At 40.3% G+C, this 14598-nt stretch overlaps 1 protein-coding gene across 1 annotated transcript in view; it reads right to left on the minus strand.

Annotated features, from left to right (window-relative positions):
- The window catches only part of axo (axotactin), a 106029-nt gene that overhangs the window by 60357 nt on the left and 31074 nt on the right, over positions 1-14598 (minus strand). Inside the window, 6 exon segments of the mRNA XM_080265183.1 lie at positions 1597-1717; positions 3046-3155; positions 5035-5164; positions 5931-6026; positions 7832-7996; positions 8709-8857. Coding sequence (XP_080121309.1) covers positions 1597-1717; positions 3046-3155; positions 5035-5164; positions 5931-6026; positions 7832-7996; positions 8709-8857 — 771 coding nt within the window.

Below are 14598 nucleotides of genomic sequence, written 5' to 3' on the forward strand. Positions count from 1 at the left end.
ACAAGCATCGTAATGTAATATTAACGTCTTGTTACAGTTTAGGAGACAAGATGAAGACACAAGAAGTTTCAGGCAAGTTAAAGAGGCAGGAATATGGCAGATGGCGTATGGAAGAAAATGAAAGAATGACGGATGAACTTATAACTTGCTGGATGAACTGCAGTACTGATGAATCAACTAGCAGGTACAACGATGGTGTGACACACTCATGAAACAATCTATCTTTCTCATACAGATGGTGGTAGGTGGTGGTGACCATCATCCACTCACTTGATGTAGTGCTACCTACTTCTTCCTTCACCTTTTACGTTATTTTGGTTTTTGTCTGCCCTCCTCTTTTCCCATTTCTCCCTTTCCTTCCTGTTCCTTTTTTACTACCCTTCTTTCCATTTCAGGTGGCTCTACACTGAGTGGCAAACTTAATGGTTTCCTCTAACTCAGGAAATTATTTACAGTGCTGGATGGTAACCATATAACTAGATCACGGTGTGATGTGGAGAGCCTACTGTGATGCACCCTGTTATCTGGATGGAGAGACGCAAATACGACATCCACCCAGGAACCAAACCTCCCCACATTTCCCAGCACCTTGCTGTGGTGAGGCGCTTTCTACTGCAAAGGAAGAACATCGGTTAACTGCAAGGATGGCCCTGCAGGGGTGGTTGCTTGCCTGGGGTTGATGTTTTTCTCATCAAGAAAGACCGGCGCAAATCATCATCAACAACAGCAGATAAATTCAACATGATCACGAACTTAATCCAAACCTTAATATGACTGGATTCGGTAGAATCCAAAAACAAAGAGAACATAAAAGCAGGAGAACTGTCAACAGCATGCCCGATGATGTGGGTCACAAAATCATTCACATTTTTTTAAAGCTTTCGATATTCTGGCAACACCTCACAGGCATAATCATTTGCGCAAATGTTGCTATATTTGTTTCTAGCCATGGACTTCACACTTGGAAGGGAAACTCTGTCTATATCTCCCGCAGAAAGAGACGGACATGCCAAAGTAAAAATCAAGAAGAAGCAGCAGATGCCCAAGTCGGAGATGAAGCACTTACTGTCCGTAGGTCCAATGCCAGAGCATTAACAGGCTACCCAGCTGACAAGAAGACAGCCCACCCCTGTTTATATAAACAAACACCTTTTAACTGTATTCTGGCTATCTACAGATTCCTTTATTTACCATATCAGAGACGTTTCAAAGTGAACAGATTAGAAACAGTCTTCATTAACACCTTCACAACCATAGATCTCCCCTAAACTGAATTAACTCGTATGGAGAAAGCAGATATATATAAATAAACAGATAATAATAACAATAATAATAATAATAATAATAATCATGACTCCTGGCCTGAATGGGTTAAGGATATGAAGACAGCTTAGTATTCTGTATATTCCAGCTCACGCGAACAACACTTTCTGGCAATATACCAGTACCAGGGCTGTCATAGACTACCCCATCTCCAGTGAGGATGACATTCCAGCACTCATTTATCCATATCGTCTCTCTCTCTCTCTCTCTCTCTCTCTCTCTCTCTCTCTCTCTAAGCCATGCATTAAAAACTTAAGATACTGTCTAACTCACAAAAGAAACATTTGCTGCCCGTATATCCCGTGCCAGAGCAGTCACAGGAAACCCCGTCGTCAGTCTCTGTGCAGGTGGCTCCATGCTCACAGGCCCCGGGTCGCTCACAAGGCCGCAGCATCTGGGGGAACACCGAAAAGAATGGGTTACTAATCAGTCACAATTTAGGGGACTGATTATCTTCACATCAGTACTGTTAAGAGACTTTGTTTTACTGAAAGACTGGTTATTTTCAACATATTTTTAAGAAACTATTTTCCAAAAGTATCACTGTTTTCGTCTTCAGTATGATGGCCTCTTTTTATGTTATTTTTTTAACACTCCAGTTATATTCAGTTTATGAGAGATTTCCATGTTAACTTGCTGGACACTCATTAACACCATTATTACTCCTTAACACCTTTACGACTACGGTAACAGTTAGGAGACTATTTATAGATTAGTTATCTAAATAATTTCTGCTAATCCTTTGAATCCCGTGACGTAATTTTTTTTACCCATTCTTTCTTTCTAATTTCATGCGATTTTGTTCAACTTAGGAAAGACTTCTCGTACTGACGGGATTAATGAAGGATGTATATAACTTAAGCAATTCGAAAAGACTATCCTAAAGCAACATAAACTCGTACAGAGCTAGCAAGAATACTGTACAGTGAAACTAACAGCATCATAAGGAAGCAGTTAGGAGGCTACTTTTTTCTAAGATGTTTCGGTTAACAGCCTAGAGCGAGATTCTCAAACATATATACAATCGATTCAGTGTAGTAACTTAGATATGTTTTTCCAGGAAGTACAAGACACACGAAGATATTTCACTTCTTTCCCTAATCTTAGTGCAGAAAACACTTATAACCTGCATTGATTTTCGCTTCCTAACTAAGATGCGTTTATGAAGGAGAACAGGAGACAGAGGAAGATCTGACAGCCGCACTGGCCTTCCTGCAAATCAAGGCCTGAATCATGACAAGGAATTGATCGTAAGTGCGTTTGTGCATCCCGCATCTGGATGTTTTTCTGCTACATTAATACTATATAAAGAATTATTACCAAAAGACTGTTTAGTGTTCATGTCGTTAAGAGATTAGTAATTTGTATGGTATTACTGTTAATTAAGAGATTTTAGTTTGTTAAGACTAGTCAGTTATAGTGTCACTGTTAATGTGTTTTGTAACGTTAGAAAACGTTACCACGTACATATTATTGTCAAGATCATTTTGAACTTATCTGACTACTTATTACCTAGGAATTATTAAAACTATTTGTTATTAGTCTACGAAGATGGACATATTACAAGAACAGGGGAGATGTGAAGGGGATGAAAATGATAATGAAAAAGAAAAAAATGTAAAAATAATGAGAGAAGGATAAGATCAAAAGAGAGATAGATGTACTGCACAGCGTGAAATGTGCAGGGGAGAGGAGAGTGGTCTGTGAGATGAAGATGCTTACCTGACAGTTATCATAGGTGACATCACGGTGAGCTAAGGGAGTGCCCGCAAGGGAACGCACATCAACTGGTACTCCACCAACCTCCACCCTTCGCACGCACCCCACCATACCTGTTGTACCCACCACACTGTTACTGCACACACTTTAACCACACACACACACACACACACACACACACACACACACACTTCAGTACAGTATAATAATTTTGTTATGATACCAAAGTCAGTATAATAAATCTTCTTTGGATAAAACATTAATTTCTTGAAAGACGAAACTAGAGAGCCTGACATGGGTAGACTTGAAAAAAGTCAGACCCAGTGAGAGGATATTATATATATATATATATATATATATATATATATACTGTGTATATAGATAGATAGATAGATAGATAGATAGATAGATAGATAGATATGTGTGTGTGTGTGTGTGTGTGTGTGTGTGTGTGTGTGTGTGTGTGTGTGTGTGTATCAATTTGTATCCCATTATCACTATTACTGATATCAGAAAATCTTGGATGAGGAAACCAGTATAATAACTACCAAAGACCGCAATAATCTCCTAGAACTGGGTTTCTCAACTTTATTTATATATACTGTATATTTTTTCTCTTGGCTCCCTCATGAGCCTCATGTACTGTATGTAACTCTGTTCCCCCTCCCCAAGTTGTTGTTAGCTGGATAAGCAATGGTGAAATGTTAAAATAACAACAATACGCTTAGACAAAAATGTGGATACCTCGAGTGCCACCCGACGTTAGTAATTTTGCTTAGGAGAAATGTGGAATCGCCATTAGTGGGATGCCAGGATTGTGCCATCTTTGAATGTCAAAACTACCGTGAAAAATATGAAGTTCAAGGAACCGTCTTCACAGTCGTTCTTAGATACATTCAGTGTAATAATATATTATAAAAGTACTCTTCTTGTTCCATCACATTTATCTATACCACCCGGTTCCACAATGTGACTAAGCATGTGCACAAACTGCGGAATTCACTTGTGGAGTGCGCCGATTGCACGAATGTGGAATGCCAGAATTTTTGTCTACGATACGATCATAATAGTCGTATGTTTGTACAAATATGTGGAGGGCGTGAGTTGCACTCGAAAACAACTGAAATGGTGAAACAAACTGTGGAATCCACAGTTGTGGAATGCAACACTTGTGTGATGATGTAATGCAAAAAATTACTGTATAATTACGTGAAAAGTAGGGAGTTTCTTCAAACTTAATCTGAGATCCAAATGGTACGATGATTTACCATAAACCACTCCTCCTGTATCTTCACGCTTAACAATCTCATCCCATGTAGCAAAAGTGGCTAAGCATACGCACAAACTGCGGAATCCACTTATGAAGTGCGCCGATCGCACAAATGTGGAATGCCACATTTTTTTTTTTTTTTAAGTATATGACTGTATCATTTAAATCATACCTTGTGTTGGGAGAAAACAGTAATCATATGCACATGATGTGTTCCAGTTTGGAGGCAGTTTAGCGACTAACCTTGGATCGCTTGAATTTGACTGAGTTGCCAGGTTTGCCACCTCAAAGCGTTTATAACATTACGGAATGTTCCTCTTGAACATAAAATGCCATTTAATACAAACTACCTTCTTCTCCGAGATATGTATTGTACAACATAGTATTTCTCAATTTATAACCTGGTGAAAGTAGCACAGAGGATGAAATATGAGAATTTCGTCCAGAAAAAAAAAAAAAAAATGATCATATGTCTGGCACTTAATTTTGATTGGCCCTCTAATGTTTCATTTTTCCACGTGGTCCCTTAGAAATGCAGTATGGCATGGCTCCCTGGGGGAGAGGGTATAAGGTCTAAGTTGAGAATCACTGTCCTAGAAAACCAAAATCAAAATGATAATACCATTAATAATAAAACAATGTTCTCCTGGTCGGCCAAATCAATATCAAAACTACACTAAGGACAGCAAGAGTTTCCTGAGAGACCCAGTTGGGGTCCTAACCTGGGTAGTCTTGGAGGAGGTTAAGGGCGAGGGTGACGTTGGTGGAAAAGTGCATGACACTAGGCCGCTGTCTCACTGTTTTGTGGTTCACAGTCAACTCCAACTGCTCATTCTTGTACTTCACCTCAACCTGCATAGAAAATAGAATTCATTAGTCTCTCTCTCTCTCTCTCTCTCTCTGAAGTATAGTAAGATCAATAATATTATAGTCTGAATGATGAACTGCATGTTTAACTGAGCACCCTATTTATAGTTCTTTTATTGTTCGTGGTTTCCAACTTCTGGGGCCTACTTACGCCATTCACTGTTGGTTGATGATGATGATTATGAAAACTATCCACATCATCTATCCTTCATACTGACGACTCAGAATAGCCATATTTACTTTCAGTGCAAGACGTCTAAAGTTCAGTAATGAATATGTAAATGTGCAATAACCCAAATAGATCTTCGCCAGTAGATAGCATCAGGTTACTCTAGACAACATTAGTTAAATTTGTACGTAATTAATGTATTAACTGATTAAATTTAGCATATGTCTTCAAGTTTCTATTATGATATCGAAGAGCCAGTACTTTTGATGAAAGTTATTTATAAAACATCACCGTGGTAAAGATACTGCATTCTAAGCAATTTAACTTGGCCTAAAAATGTTATTCTTCCATCCTGAATGCTCACTTGTAGCACTAGATGGCCATTAGAATACAGTGTTAGTCATGAAGAAGTGCTATGGAATGGATTTAGAACCGTGATATTGTCTTATTCTGCCACTAAGCAACGTGACTTAAGCTACAGGTGTCCGAAAGTTTGGGCCAAAGAAAGGTGAAAAACATATGGTTACTGAGATCCATTAGCCTCTGATGCTTCAACAGATAAACATTTCCCCTGCAACTCACCCACTGCCAGTGGCCAATGGAGATCCTGGCGTTCGACCTCAGGTTAACCAGATTGTCGTGTACGTAAAAGGTTATGCGTTTGTCGTCGTGGCGCAGCTGCAGGAAAACACACATGATCAGTAATTGAATAAGCAACAGTATAACATAGTAATGAACAACCAATAGAAATGGAAAAAGAATGAAATATCTTCAGGTTAAATAAATTATATATATATATATATATATATATATATATATATATATATATATATATATATATATATATATATATATATATATATATATATATATATGAAGGAATAATAATGGAAATAAAAAAAATAAAAAAACAAGTCCATGTGCCTTAAGGCATCCTCCATTCATAAAAAATATTTATAACAACTTAATTTAAATACAAGTGTATTAAATGTTTGTGGGAAGCAACTCCTAGGAAGTGGATTCCAGAGAGTAGTAGTTCTGGGGATAAATGAATTTTGATAAGTAGAGGTTCTGCATTGCGGGGGAGAGAGTGTGAGTTCATGGACGCTCCCAGCTGCCGGAGTATTTCGAGAGAAAATGTGGAGGGGAGCCACAATTGATGAACGTTCGTCAGAGCACTTACGGTAAAATAGCGGTAAAATAATGCTACAGAGGCAACATCTCCTACGTACTGATAGTGGAGGAAGGTCCTGCGTAATGGCAGGATTATTGGTTAACCTAATAGTTTTATTTTGAATTTTGTCCAACTGACTCAGTGCAACCGCTCCACATCCACTCTACAGTGGCGAACAGTATTCGCTCTGAGTAGGCACATGACTTTTGTAAATCGTGGCCAACTGCTCGTCAGTGAAGAATTCACGAACTCTGTACAGAAGTCCCAGTTTTTTAGAAGCATTTTTAGCAAGGGATTTAACATAAACTGTCCAGCTTAGGTTGGTGTTTACTAATGAAGGGGACACGGTTATATACAATATTAGATCCTATGGAATTTACCTCCGAAACTTCATAAACATCAGATCAGATGTGAAGGTGGCTAATGCACGGCAAAATCAGGCAGGCGTATCATTTTCTTTTTTTCCTTTGCGTTGTACAGGTAGTTTAATAAAAAAGAAGTACGGACCAGAACTCAAAACTTATGGCCACTTGCAGATGTATTGCCTTCTCAGAAAGGTCTGTCGTTATTATTAGTCTGAAAGATAATAGAAAAGTTGCAGAGTGCAATATATATATATAATGATTGTATAGCACATGCATTACCTTATATTCACTCACACAGATAACATAAAAGGAGTGACCGAAGCATCATGCTACTAAGTTTATAATAAACACACACACACACACACACACACACACACACACACACACACACATAAACGATTACAAGACAATAACATTTAAATCCCATATCATCCGGAGGGAGGTGTAGGTGCCCGAGGCTAGACTTTCTTTGTCAAGAGCTTCTATAAGTTCTGGACTACGGATTGATCCCCTGGTATAGTATATAGTCAATTTACCTCAGGCTAGTTCCTAAGACTTCGAAGCTTTGCGCAAATAACCTATGCTTCCTCCCAACTAGCGCTTTATTCCCTTTAATTTGATGACGCAAATTTAACCTTATTTTTGCTCTCTTTATACGATTTTATTCACCTCAGTATAGGCTCTCGATTCTGAGGGTGTGAAGTGTAGCCTATATCAAGCCCTCCTTCCTGGGGTGTTCTCTTCATCAGAATAAAATCGTCCGTATCTACTTCACACTTAAGGCATATGAGTCACTCTTCTCCCTGCAGGCGCCATATTAGTGAGAATCATCTATGGCCAAAGTGACATATGAAACCTCTCTCAGGTTAGAAGTATAAGCCAGTTGGGAAAAGTAAGAAATGAAAACGGTGATGAGGCAAACTTCTGTCGCCAATTGTACCCACCTCCCACTCGCTAAGGGTGTCCATGACGTGCACGTAGCCGGATGCAATGACACTTTGCCGCTGGGATGGCTTGAAAGACAACAGCAGCTGGAACTGGTTGGGGTTGGAGTTGCTCAGACGCACGTTGGCCTTCTCGGTGGAAAACGTCAGCAGTTCCATGTGACTCTGAAATATATGTATACATGCAAGTGCAACAGATAACTAAGGATACAGTATGTATATACCATTTATTATATGAATATAGTGTTGAATCTTGAAGAAAATACTTGTAAGAGTCGTAAATGATTTCCAAATGTGATGTAACTTCACACTGACACTGTACTGCAGGCTGAGTCACATGCAACAAACTGAGAGGCAGAGTTGTCAGAGAACGAAGGTAGAAGTGGTCGGCATAATGAATATGGAAGGAATTGGTAGGAGGTATGTGAGGGTGGTAAACTGTAGGAAGACTTGTTACTGATTAGTAGACCAACTTTTAATACTTTAATATTTGTAACAATTGCATAGTAAGAAAGGATTCCGACTGCTTAAGTAATGAGTGAGTAATTGAGTAATCCATTTTATTTTCAGGCTTTCATTTTGTTTCTGGATTCTGCTTTACTTCTTTTTTTTTTTTTTTTTTTTTTTTGACGCGATAATGAAGATCATTATGATGATGACGGAAAGGAGGAGGAGTACGACGATGATGATGACGATGATGATAATGATGATGATGATGATGATGACGATGATGATGATGATGATGATGATGATGATGATGATGATGATGATGGTGATGATGATGATGATGATGAGGAGGAGGTGGAGGAAGGATATGAGATAACGAGCATAAAAAGCTGGAACAGAGCAAAACTTATGACCTGCTCTGGACACTGACATCTTCGCATGACGTGGAGAGAGGGACGTCCTTGCTGGTGCCCTTAAAGCGCGTGGTCTTGTTGCCCACGTGCAGCTCGTACAGGACACTCACGTCGTTGATGAAGACGTTCCTCAGACACCCCACGAAGCCGTTGAAGGAGCGCAGACCTGGGGTAGGAGGAGAAGAGGAGTGGAGATTACCCAAGAAAAGCATTAGTGTGATAGCTGCACCCAAACAGTATGATAAAAGTAGTAGCGTGCCAGTGTAAACTAATAATGTTGAGGTGTGAGTATATTTAATATGAGAGAATGAGTTAGTATCATAACTGAATGCAATCAGTGTGAAAAGGGGAGAGGAGTATGACGAAAGAAGAATATCTGTGTGGAGTAGACTGCAGCACCAGTCGAGCAGGGCAGTACTCCCAAGGTGGATGGAAAGCTGATGACAGGGAGAGCTGGAGCTCCCGTTTCATCAGCCCTCAGGACTAGTTCCTGACCATCCCCCTTTGCTGAACTTTTTCATTGTCTCAGTAACACACAGAGTAGGCCAGCATGCTCTCCAATACAAGTTTCTCTATCAACATCAAACTACATGCACAGTACACACTACACTCTTTTTTCCAAAATTTAAAAAAAAAAAAAAAAAAAAATCGTGGCTACACAACAAACAGCCTCGGAGTCCCCAGGGGGGGGACCATAAATTCCCCCACCTTCCGCCCCTCTCTCGGTGACGACTTGAGCTGCCTGGATCCACTGTCTGACTCACTTCTCCTTCATTTCTGCAGCATTCGTGGCCTTTCCTCTAGTTTTCGCTCTCCTCCTCTAAATCTCACCTTCTTTTTCTAACTGAGACTCAGTTGTCTGAGGCAACTGACAGCAAACCCTTCTCTGTATCCTCCTACTTTCTCTATACTCATTTCAAAGCCAAAGGTGGCTGTGTGTATATATACGGAACGACTTATCTTGCTCTCATGTTCCTGAACTTGATTCTTCTGAATTCTCCACACTCTGGCTTCGGGTTTCCTGTCATTCTCAGACCAAATATATCTACGCTGTTTACTTATCCCCTAATTATACTAACTATCAAAAATTCTTCAACTATCTTACTTCTACGATGGAACACATTCTATCCATTTCTCCTTTCTCTGAAATCTCCGTTCTAGGAGATATCAATGTTCAACACCACCTTTGGCTATCCTCTCCTTTCACTGATCCACTTGATGAACAAGTCTACATCTTTTCTATCCTTAATGACCTAGAGCAGCTTGTACTGCACCCTGCCCATATCCCTGACCTCCATGGAGAGAGCTCCAATATACTTGACCTCTTCCTTACAACTAATCCTTCAGCTTACACTCTTAATCTTCTCTCTCCGTTGGGCTCCTCCGATCACAACCTTATCACCTTAACCTGTCCTATTACTCCAGTACGGCCTGTGGACCCTCCAAAGAAACGTCGTCCGTGGCACTTTGGAACTGAGGATTGGGAGGCCCTCAGGCAGTACTTCTTTGATTTTCCCTGGAATGGTTATTGCTTTCATTGCCGGGAGCCATCTGAGTGTGCCTTGCGCATTACAGAGGTTATTCTCTTGGGCATGAAAGCATACATTCCTTTCACATATCCATCGACTAATGCAAGAAAGCCTCGGTTTAATCACGCTTGTTCTAATGCTGTCCACAACAAGGAGAGGGCCTATTAAAGGTACCGGAGCCAACCCACCATTGAACCACATCATTTTCACGTTTCTGCCTGGATTCGTGCTAAGTCTGTTCTTCGCTCTGCTAAAAATAATTTCATCCGTACTAAATGCTCTCAACTCTCCAACTCGAATTCCTCCTGCTCCTTCAGGCACCTTGCCAAAAACCTTTCTAACAACTTTACCTCATCATCCTTCCCTCCTCTTTTCTACTCTGATGGTTCTGTAGCTATATCTTCTACTGATAAAGCAGATCTCTTCGCTCAGACTTTTTCCTCCAATTCCACCCTAAACGATTCCGGTGCTCTTCCTCCATCACTTCCCCCCCTCTGACTTCCTCATGGCAGACATTAAAATTTCTTCAGCTGATGTATTTTCTGCCATCACTGATCTCAATACTGACAAGGTATATGGGGCTGATGGAGTCCCTCCTGTCGTTCTCAAGAACTGTGCTTCTGTGCTTACACCCTGACTAGGCAAACTCTTTTGCCTTTGTCTGTCAACTTGTACCTTTCCTTCTTGCTGAAAGTTTGCTCTCATTCACCCAGTCTCAAAGAAGGGTGACCATTCCTAACCCTCTAACTATCGTCCAATTGCTTCAACATCCTGTATCTCAAAAGTTTTCGAGTCAATTCTTAATCGAAAAATCTTAAAGCATCTTTCCTATCATAACCTAGTTTCTCATTGTCGGTATGGGTTCCGTCAGAGACGCTCCACTGGCGATCTTCTCACCTATCTTTCAGACACCTGGTCATCCTCCTTTCGGGACTTTGGCGAAAGCTTTGCAATTGCACTTGACATCTCAAAGGTTTTCGATCGAGTCTGGCATAAATCTTTAATTTCCAAACTGCCTTCTTACGGTTTCTATCCTCCTATCTGTGCCTTCATCTCTAGCTTCTTTTCTGGTCGTTCTATAGTCGCTGTAATAGACGGTCATCGTTCTTCTCCTAGATCTATCAATAGTGGTGTTCCTCAGGGCTTTGTCCTATCACCAACTCTCTTCCTTTTATTCATCACTAACCTTCTAAGCTGTACAGTACATCTAACCCTATCCACTCGTACGCTGATGAGTCCACTCTTCACCTTTCCATTCGGTTCCTACAACGTCCATCTCTACGGTTACTTCAACAAACAAGGGATGAGGCTATGGCACACCTAATGTCTGACTTGGCTTGTATCACTGACTTGGGTAAAAATAAACTTGTTGTTTTTAATGCATCAAAGACTCAGTTCTTACACCTATCAACCCAACAAAATCTTCCGCAGGTGCACCCACTAATGTTTAATAATATTCAGCTTAATCCTGCATCATCCTTGAACATGTTTGGGGTTTCATTCACTCCGGATTTATCTTGGAAAGATCATATTACATCTCTTGTTAAATTTGCTTCCAAGAGATTAGGTGTGCTAAGCCGATTCCGCTCCTTCTTTACCCCTGCACAATTGTTGACTCTATACAGGGGTTTCATCCGCCCCTGTGTGGAGTACAACTCGCATGTGTGGGGAGGTTCCCCACACACAGCTCTGCTCTGTAGGGTGGAGTCAAAGGCTTTTCGTCTCATTAACTCTCCTCCTCTTACTGGCGCCCTTCAACCTCTATCTCTTTGCCGCACTGTTGCATCTTTTTCTCTTTTCTATCGCTACTTCAATGGTCACTGCTCCTCTGAATTGTCTGCATGCATTCCTCCACTTCTATGTAGCACCAGTCGAGCAGCAAACTCTCATCCCTTTTCAGTCCAACCGTCTAAAGCAAGAGTTAACCGTTACTCCCAGTCCTTCATTTATGCAACAGGTCAACTCTGGAAGTGTCTCCCTCTGTCTGTATTTCCTGCTTCCTACGATCTCCAGTCTTTCAAACGCTGTGTGTCGAGGCATCTCGAAATGATCGGATCTTGAATTTGGCTCTCTCTTGTATTTTGTTTTTCTCTTGGAGGGAATAGTTATTGCGGGCTTATGGCCTTTGGTTCCTTCTTTCCAGGAAAAAAAAAAAAAATCAGTTCATATGCGAGAGAAGCAGATAATGATACTGTATTGTGAAAGAAACATTCCTCAGACACCCCATGAGGTTGCTGAAGATGCACAGGACTGGGAGAAGAGAGGTGGATAGTGTTACGAGACGCATTACTTAATACCAAGGTCAATAAGGTAGTTTTATTGGCCTTGCTTAATACTAGAAAGATCTCAGAGATCTCATATCTCCCTCAATGCCATTGCCATTAAAAATTATCTTAATCCGGATCCGTGGATATAGGATCCGGATCTGGATCCGGATCCACCCCAAAATTTAATTATTTCTTTCCTTGCTTATGGCCCACCTTCAAACAAAATTGCATTGACATTTATTGAGAACTTGGAGATATTGTGCAGGATACTCTAGATCTGCCCCCAAATTTAATAATTTCATCATTCATCCATGGTCCACCCTTCCAAAAAATTTCACTGAAATCCATAACTTTTTAAGTAATCCCTGATCCATATTCGGATCAGCCCCAAAATTTTTCCAATACTTTGTTGGTCCATGTCGCACCTTTCCACAAAATTTCATTGACATTTACTGAGAAATTTTGGAGATATTGTGTGGGATACTCCGGATCCTGGTGTGGACCCGACCCCAAATTTAATCATCTATTCCTTGGACAATGGCCCACCCTTCCACGAAATTTCATCAAAATCCGTTCATAACTTTTTGAGTAATCCTGCTGACAGATAGACAGACACACAAAAAGACAAACCACCGCGGGGTTAACCATAACCCCCTTGGCGGAGGTAACGATAATTGAAACCAATAGTGCGAGGAGAGGTGAGGTACGTATTACACACACACACACACACACACACACACACACACACACACACACACACACACTCAAGTTCCCTGGACAACCCATGAAACTAATAATGGAACGAACAAGCCTGCGAAGGAGAAAAGTAACAGAATCATCTGAATCCGAATGAAAATAAAATAAGGAAGAAAAGTATTAATATGACAGGTGAATCTTGTGGTGTGTGAAGGAGATGAGTATACTGTGAGAGAGAGAAATATTAGTATGACACCTGAATCCGGTGGTGTGTGGAGATGAGTATACTGTGGACAAGAAGTATTACTATGACACCTAAATCTGATGGTGCGTGAGGGAAATATGTATTAGTATGACACCTGAATCCAAACAATGCGAGAAAGAGATGAGCATACACAAAAAGAGAAGGTTGTCATTGTGCCTGCGAGGTGCTGAGGTGGCGAGGAAGTAAAGGGAACAAATTAAAGTATTAGTGTGCCAGCTGAGTCAAAATAATGAAAGACCGGAAAAATTATCAGCGGAAAGAGTTAGTACGCCAGCTGAGCCAAAGTACAGGGGTGAGAGAAGGTATCACTTGAAACAAAAGTCCTATGTTTGTTAATCCCAGACTATAAAAAAAAAAATAGCATTTTATGAGAGAAGAGGATTAGTATTAGTAACGAAATATGGTAAGAAGGTGAGCTAATTATGAAAGAGAGGTATCTTTATGCCAGCTGAATCCATGAGTGTGTGGAGAAGATGAGCATAATATGAAAGAAAATCATTGGTGTATAAGCTAAATCCAAATACTGCCAACCGATGAACATATGCAAAAGGAGTTGCGTACCGGTTTGCCTACCGAATCCGAATACCGATTAGATCAGGAGTTTTGGAAATTGTAGGACGTTCTATGATTTATGAAAGCTTACGAGAAAAGGATTAATTAAGAAACGAATTAGCATCACCTTGCCCTTGGGTGGGAAAGAGGGGCCGGATGATGATGATGATGATGATTAGCATCACGAATCACCTTGAGAACTTATGCCGAAAATTAGTAAAGATTAACACTACAATCTTAGCTGAGTTACCCTGTAAGTCCATGGCTGCCAGTGGCTTTTCTGAGTTGAATGATATCGTCAGGGGTTTGCCAAAATAAAGTAGCCTACTGTACATAAGTTGTTTCACAGCAGCGAAAACCTTTGGCAATATCTTCACCTTTTTTTTTTTTTTTCTGACGATCATTTCAGCACAGGAAACTGACAAAAAAAAAATACAAACATTTTGTGAGAGTAATGTGAAATGTAGTAATGGGCATAGAACTCTGAATCTCCTCCCACCCCAAATGCCCTCTTTGCTTCTGTGCTTTTACATCTCTTGTTTCTGTCCTTTTTTCATCCCTGCATTTAGAAAAAACTCTTTATCGAAATAAAGTATTA

The sequence above is a fragment of the Coenobita brevimanus genome, chromosome 14 (assembly GCF_032717465.1).
Source record: "Coenobita brevimanus isolate Jiangsu-jjx chromosome 14, ASM3271746v2, whole genome shotgun sequence".
NCBI classification, from domain to species: Eukaryota; Metazoa; Arthropoda; class Malacostraca; order Decapoda; family Coenobitidae; genus Coenobita; species Coenobita brevimanus.